Raw genomic sequence first — 7,280 nt, 5'->3', positions numbered from 1 at the left:
AGACAGGCTTCTTCCTCTTAGCCCACGGACCCTACATCCACAAACCTCACTGCACATGAGGGACCCAGACAGCTAGGCCCAGTCTGGATGGGAGTGGAGTGACCACGGCTATGGCCAAACCACAGACAGGCCAGGGCTTGGCCATGTAGAGTCCTGACCCCGAGGTAGACAGAAACAACGAGGGGAAAGATTTGCTCTGGACTTGAAAGACCCCTGGCTTGAGCCCCACCTGCCCAGCAGGCTGCATGATCTTGGAGGAGCCACATCACTGCCACCATTCTTGGCTCTACTAAAATCACAACCTTCTGGAACCTGGGTCAGGACATTTAACACTTTAGATGCCTCAGGAAAGTCTTTGAGTGCCAAGAAAAAATGTTTTGCTTCCTTGAATGGGCAGTTCAAAACCTGGCGGAGAACCCCTTATCGGAGGCCCACAGGCATCTGGAGACCAGCAGCGATTCCCACCAGGCCAAGTGGACACAGTGGTGTCCATGTGCAAAATGCTCATTTAATAGTATTATCTTAAATACAAATAAAATAGTTATTTAATTTCACCTTTTTTTTTTTTTTTTTTTTTTTTTNCCTCTCCACCTTCCTGCCTTCCAAGCATGGGCTCTGGTGGGTCCAGCCCGGACGGGGCTGCTAGGGGTCCTTGTGGTCCCGAGGTGCCTGGGCCCTCCGCTTAGAATCGGACGAGGCCCACTGGCTGCCCCCCGACCTGGCTTTTAGGTGCTTTGACTGGGACAGTTTGGAAAATGGGATTCCAAAGGGACTCGGACGCTCCTCAGTGGCTCTGCTATCAGCCAAGATGCGGGTGTTTCGTGCTGGCCTCGGGCTCCGGGTATCGGGCAGTATGCGGGCTGTTGGGCTGCCCTTGGGCTGCCAGTGCTGGGGGCCTACTGTGGCCAGGGTCACTTTCCTGGGAGAGCTCTGGGCGCCATCAGCAGCAGGGCAGTACCGGGGACCTCCTGGGGTCTTTGAGGCAGGGCCATCACGGTGGAATTGCTGGCCCTGGAAGAGAGAAACAAAGAGTAAGGACTGTGCAGGGACCCTTGCCAGGCACGCAGGGTGGGCCAGACCTGGAGCAACAGATTTCTGGCTTGGCCACTCAACAAATTGGGTTTAACTAGTTTGTGCGTCTCAGTTTCCTGATCTGTGACACAGAATCATTCTGCCTTTGGGGTTGTAGCTCCTGCCATATTTCCTCACCATCCCCACCAAGCCTTGTCAATCTGGGCACAGGGCTGCATGAGGTTTAAAAACACCGAACGGGGTTGTTGGAGACCTGAATTTCTGTTAAGGGCAGAAGACAACTCTGGTCCCCCCCCCATCATGAACCCTGCAGGTGACCTCAGAAAAGCCACTTCCTGTCACTGGGCAAAAGCAGATGATGCCTCTGCCTGCTTATCCTGAAGGCCATGGGCCTTGTCCTGGGAGCACTAGCTGGGGACCTCTTGCCTTCCCTGTGAGGCGGGCAGGCCACTCACAGGCTACAACACTGAGGCCCAGACACAGAGGTAGACGTGGAGGGTGGAGTGACTTTCCGGGACTCCTGAGCAAGAGGGGCTCCATCAGTGACTGCCCAATGACTCTCCCTGGGTTCTAACAGTGGGAAGTGACACAGACTTGGAAGTGACAGAGGCCCTGGGAAGCTGGGCCTCAGTTTCCCCATCTGTAACCCCACGCCCCTTAGATGCCCACATCAGTTATGCAATATGCCTGGACTTTCCAGGGAACGTGTGGCCCATGGCAGATGTCTGCCCAGCTCCCCTGGGAAGGCTGAGGGCCAGCCCAGGTGGGCAATAGACTAGAGGAAAGATGGCAGTGGAGGGTGAGCAGGGCGTATGGGCACCCCTGCCAGGCTGAGTCCCTATATCTCAGCTACCTCCTGTCTCCTTCCATGTGGCAAGACCTGGCACGGCACAGGCTTCCGAGTGGGATGTCATCCAGGAGAATTTCTATGAAGGTCCTTGGGTTCAGGACTGATGGGCCTCACTGCACAGATAAGGAGCCTAAGACCCAAAAAGGGTCCGCCCCGTCTTCCTCCCCTTGGGCTGGGTCTGCCTGAAGGCTGTGGGGTCTTGGTCCAGCTCCGGGCACAGGTCGGACTCAAGGCTCCCCAGTCTTTGGGCGGCCCCACACTAGCCCCTGGAGACTTTTGGGGACCCAGGGGTCTGCCTATGCTCTGTTCTCTATGCTGGGTCCGTGGGGGCTTTTCATTTCTTCTATGAACTTTTCACTGTTTCCAGCCTCATCCACAATGAGTAGGTGACAGTTTTGTGATCAGAGACAAAAACCAACAGCAAATGAGGCAGGAGGGCCAGAAGGAAAAGTCCTGGCCTGGTCTGGGTTTTACTACTGCCTCTTCCTGAGCCTCATGTACACATGGTGCACAGATGGGAATGACTCTTAGGGTCCTTCCAGCTCTGGTAGCTCCCCAAACTGTCCCCTGCTGATGCTATGGTATGAACCAGAGTTATCTTCCCCTCGGTCAACAGCAACAGCCCCAATCCTAACAGGGACTGCAAGTCTTTGTAGTCAGCCATGACTGGCTAGTGGCCACACCCTAAGAAAAGGCTAAAAAAATCCTGAGAAAGAGAACTCACATCTACCAAAGGCCCTGGACCAGACAGGCACAAGCTCTGCCGTCCACACCAGTGACATCACTTAGTCCTTGCAGCAATCCCTGCATTGGCAGCAGTAACCTATTTTGCAGATAGAAATGGGGTCAGGGAGCTGAAAAGGCCAATCCTGGGGAGGGAGGTAGGACCAGGCTAGGACTTGATGTCCCTTGTGAGAGGTGCTATGAGGCAGTTTCCCCACTGAGACTATGGACGGTCCACACATTGTCCCTGACACTCAGGGGTGGAGGAGCCACGCACAGCAGCATCCCTGTGGCTCATGGAAACTGAGCCTCAGCATCTCCACCTGGGGCGACAGCCCCTGTCCTGGAGCACAGGATGAAATAATGGACACAAACAATGAGTCGTGTCAATGATGAAAGATGACAGATGTGCATGACACTGAGGCCTCGGGGCTCTTGCAATCAGTCACAGACAGTAGAGGAGAGAAGAGTCTAGACAGAACCTCCTCTAATACCCTCACTGTCCAGATGGGGAAACTGAGGCAAGAATTGGTTCCAAGTCACAGCAAGCTGGCAGAGAGGCAGGACAGAAATCAGCTGCCTTGCAGCCTGTGAACACTTTTCCTCTAATGAATGTCTCAGGAGAGGCACACCTGTGGGGTCAATGCTGGGAACTATCTATTGAATGAGCATGCTTGGAAAAGAAGTTTAAATCACAGATATCTCCTGCTTCTGAGTTGCAGACAGCAGAAGAGATTTAAACTGTGGAACAGCACAGAAAAAAAAAAAATACATTTCAGAGTTATAGGTTGTGCAACCCTATGAACACATGAAAAACCATGGGAGAGTCCACATTAAAAAAAATATGTATATATGTATGTATGTGTGTGTGTGTGTGTATATATATATATACACACACACACACACATGCATACATATATACACATAAAAAATATATATATATATATATATTTCTTTTCTTTTTCCCCCCAGTGCTAAGGATGGAACCCAGGGGCTCACACATTGTAGGCAAGTGCTCTACCACTAAGCTACATCCCCAGCTCCCCTTCTCTTTTTTTTTGACATTGCTAGGGATTATACCATACTGGAGGCATTCTACCACTGAGTTATATCTCCAGCCCTCTTATTTTTTGGGGGGAGTGAGTGTCAGGGATTGAACTCAGAGGCACTCAGCCACTGAGCCACATCCTCAGTCCTTTTTTGTATTTTAGAGATAGGGTCTCATTGAGTTGCTTAGCACCTCGCTGGCTTTGAACTCAAAATCCTCCTGTCTCAACCTCCCATGCCGCTGAGATTACAGGCATGCACCACCACGCCTGTCTTATTTTTTTTTTTTTTATTTTGAGACAGGGTCTTGCAAGGTGTCCAGGCTGGCCTTAAGTTTACAATCCTCCTGCCTCAGCCTCCAGAGTCGGTGGAGTTACAGGCATGTACCACCATGACTGGACTTTTTTTTTTTTTTTTAATAAGTGAAAACATAATATTGGAGCTAGGAGGGATTCATCAGTCTGAATTAGGATTCCCTCCTTCTCCCATCCTGCAGATCTGGAAACTGAGGCTTATTAGGCTTTGTCTACGTGGTTGGGGGTATAGCTCAGTAGTACAGCACTTGCCTAGCAATATTTGAGGCTCTGGGTCCCATCCCTAGCCCTACAGAGAAAAAGGGGGGAAAAAATTTGCTTAAGGCCCCCAAAGGAGCTGGTTATCACAGGCAGATTCTGAGACTCTCCAGGAGGGAACTGCAAGCTTCCTAAATCCCAGGTCTTGGCATACCTGACCTCTGCCTGTGGCACATACTATTGGCACAAATGTCTGCTCCTGGTACATGCATGAATGGCCAGCCACTCTCATGAGGGTCCAGGGGATGAGGGTGGTGGGCTGTGACCCTTATGCCATTAGGCCACAGTCTTCTCCAGCTCTGACAATTGCCAGAGGTGGTGAGCAGGCAGGAACCACAAGCTTCCCTATTGTACAAATGGGAAGATGGAGTTCCTGGGGACAAGGAGCTACGTGGCCAACCAGGGTGAGTTCCAGTGGGGGATGCTGGCAGTGACAGCGCTGCGTGGTTATCTAGGGCAGGTCTGGGACCAATGGGATGGCATCCTGTCTCATGCCACTCTCTGAGGCCCACTGGGAGAGACCCTAACACAGGAATCCCCCCCCCCCCCAGGGCTGGGATTCACTCCCTCTTGCTCATGCCCCCAGGTCATCGTGCAGCGATCTCTATCTGCCCGCAACCTGAACCACGCCAAGGCAGGCTCCATCCTTGCCAGCTACCTCAAGATGCTGCCCATGGGCCTGATGATCATGCCAGGCATGATCAGCCGTGCACTATTCCCAGGTAGGAAGGCTCTGGTGCTGAGCCAGGGCTGCGGGGTTCTGAGGCTTCATCCTACAGAGGCAATTAGAAGGAAAGGCAAAGGAGGGACGTGAGCTATTGCCCAGATGGAAGGAGGCAGGGAGTGGTCCCCAGGGCCATAAAGGGATGGACACAGATATGACTTAGCACAAGGTCCAGATGAGGACCACGTATGGTTGTGTGACCTTTATACTCTGTGCTCTGCCATTCCCTTGTCTTCAAACTAGGGGACTTAACTACCCACCTGACAGGCAGCAGAAAGATACTACAACTCCAAGTGTGTGGACCTCTGGCTGTGGACATGTGCGTTTCCCAAGGCTGCTTTGTCGGGACCCTGAGACCAAGAGTCCCCAGCATAGAAATAGCCTGCCAATTGGCTCTGGGTGGTTCCCACCCCAGCCCATTCAGCAGTTTTTCCGTCTATAACAAGGACAGCCTTCCAAGTCTGAAACATAGTAGCCCAAGGGATGGTGGCTCTCAGGTCACTTGCAGGGGGGACTCCTTTGAGTCCTGGGACAAGGGACCCCAACCCACCTGTGCCGCCTTGTCTGAAGAGCGCTGGGCCTGCATCTTCCTTGATGCACCTGCCTCTTCTCTCCCCCGACCATGTGCCCATGGGGAGCTGCCCAGGGGTCCACCAAAAGTCCCTCGGGTTATGTGGGGTACGCTCAGCTGCCGGCGGGGTGGTTGGGCTGGTCCATTGGCCATCTGCTCTGAGTGGCGCCTTCGAAGAGGGACTGAGCGCTCCCTCACCTCGAAGTATTCATCTGACATGGAAGAGGCCACAGAGGGCCGCCGGAGTCCAGGGCCATGGCCGGAGCTGCCTGAGAGGCTGTCCTGGTCACTGAGAGTCACGTAGTCATCATCGTCTTCCTCTTCTTCCCCACAATCCAGCCCATTGGGGAACACTGACCCAATGCCATCAGGGTCATCCTGGGTCACAGACAGCTGCCGCTGGAGTGGGGGATGGCTTGGGTCCACCGTCCTGGGTAGCCTGAGGTCTGTCCCATTAGGAGGTGTCTCCTCTTTTGGGGTCTCCAGAGCCCAGTCCACGTCACTGCCATCCTGGGCAAGCAGGTCTGCCACGGGGACTGTCCGGGGCTTCGGCACAGGGAGCTGAGGCTCGGGGTCTCCCCGGTGAAGGCCATTCTCAGCTGGGACCCCATCGTGGGGGTCACTGGGCCCTGGGGGTGGGCAGGGCTCTGGGGAGGGGCGTCGTTCCTGGCTCTGTTTCCACAGCTGGTGCTGGGTACTGGCATGGGATGTGTCACGGATCTTGATGCGGTTCATCTGACTGGGCTGGGGGTTCCAGATATTGGGGTCTATAATGTTGATGTAGCCCAGGATGTCACTGCCAGGCTCCGGGTCCGGCTCTACCCATGTGGGCAGGTATTCAAACATATTGGCCTTCTCCAGGTTGAGCAGTCCCGGATGGACAGGTGGCAGCAACTCAGGGAAATCCCCTGGCCGCTCAGCCAGCATGGGGCCCTGCAGCCCTGGAGGTCGCTTCGTCTCCTCTTTCTCGGAGGAGGTCTTGGCAATCTCATCGGCGCTCTTGGCCTTGACCAGCGCATACTTGGGGTTGACAAGCTTCTTGGCCACGGCGTCCGTGGCCACCAGGGGGACTACAGACGGTAGTACGATGGGTTCTGGCTCCGGCTCCTTCTCCATGGGGATGTCCTTGAGGTTGACACTCTGAGACATGAGGTACAGCTCCTGGAACTGCCGGTCAAACATCTCCACCACCTGGCCAGACAGCACGGAGATCACGTTCCGGTCTGTCCTGGCAGCTGACCACGTGAAACTGTAACACAGAGGCAGAGGCAGCTCTGGTCAGGGACAGGGACTTCCCTCCGGCCCAAGAACCCTATTCTAGTGAGCCTTCCTGATCCCTGCTGCAACGGACATCCAAAGAGTCCACTGTGTATCCCCTGGCTGGTGTTCACCAGATGGTGGCTGCAGGGTTCTGGGACTGAGAAATGGCCTGTGGGGCACAGAGGGCAGGGCACAGCTGTGGAGTCAAAACTGAGTCCCGGCTGCTACTGGATTCATTGAGACGCTCATGTCCAGTAGGACCCGGTGGCTAGTGCCATCACGGGTCTTAGCTACCACCAACCCTGGAGTGACTGTAGGCAGCCCCTGCCCTGCTACACCATCTAATGGTACCTAAGGTTGCACCTGTCCCTACTGATGACACTCAGAACGACCATCCTGTGGGCTTGGGAGGGGGCAGCTTGGCCCCCACCTCACCTCCAGGCAGGTTTAACACTTTAGGCTGGAACAACCATCTCCTCGGACAAAAGCCTCCTTGCCCGC

The 7,280-nt window shown here is 54.3% G+C and overlaps 2 protein-coding genes across 3 annotated transcripts in view; one reads left to right on the top strand and one right to left on the bottom strand.

Annotated features, from left to right (window-relative positions):
• The window catches only part of LOC107157133 (multidrug and toxin extrusion protein 1), a 612,661-nt gene that overhangs the window by 195,048 nt on the left and 410,333 nt on the right, over positions 1 to 7,280 (top strand). The gene's annotated exons all lie outside the window — the stretch shown is intronic.
• Positions 589 to 7,280, bottom strand: part of Fam83g (family with sequence similarity 83 member G) — a 28,935-nt gene continuing 22,243 nt past the window's right edge. For both annotated transcript variants that reach the window (XM_048796032.1, XM_015503435.2), the window contains exons 5-6: positions 5,499 to 6,768; positions 589 to 1,011 (exon numbers count right to left, since the gene is read on the bottom strand). In XM_048796032.1, the coding sequence (XP_048651989.1) occupies positions 643 to 1,011; positions 5,499 to 6,768 (1,639 nt within the window). In that variant the 3' untranslated portion in view covers positions 589 to 642. The remainder of the gene's footprint in view (positions 1,012 to 5,498; positions 6,769 to 7,280) is intronic.

Source organism: Marmota marmota, unplaced genomic scaffold, assembly GCF_001458135.2.
Source record: "Marmota marmota marmota unplaced genomic scaffold, marMar, whole genome shotgun sequence".
Lineage (NCBI taxonomy): Eukaryota > Metazoa > Chordata > Mammalia > Rodentia > Sciuridae > Marmota > Marmota marmota.
Note: the sequence above shows the minus strand (reverse complement) of the source record. Positions and strands in the feature narration are given on the sequence as shown.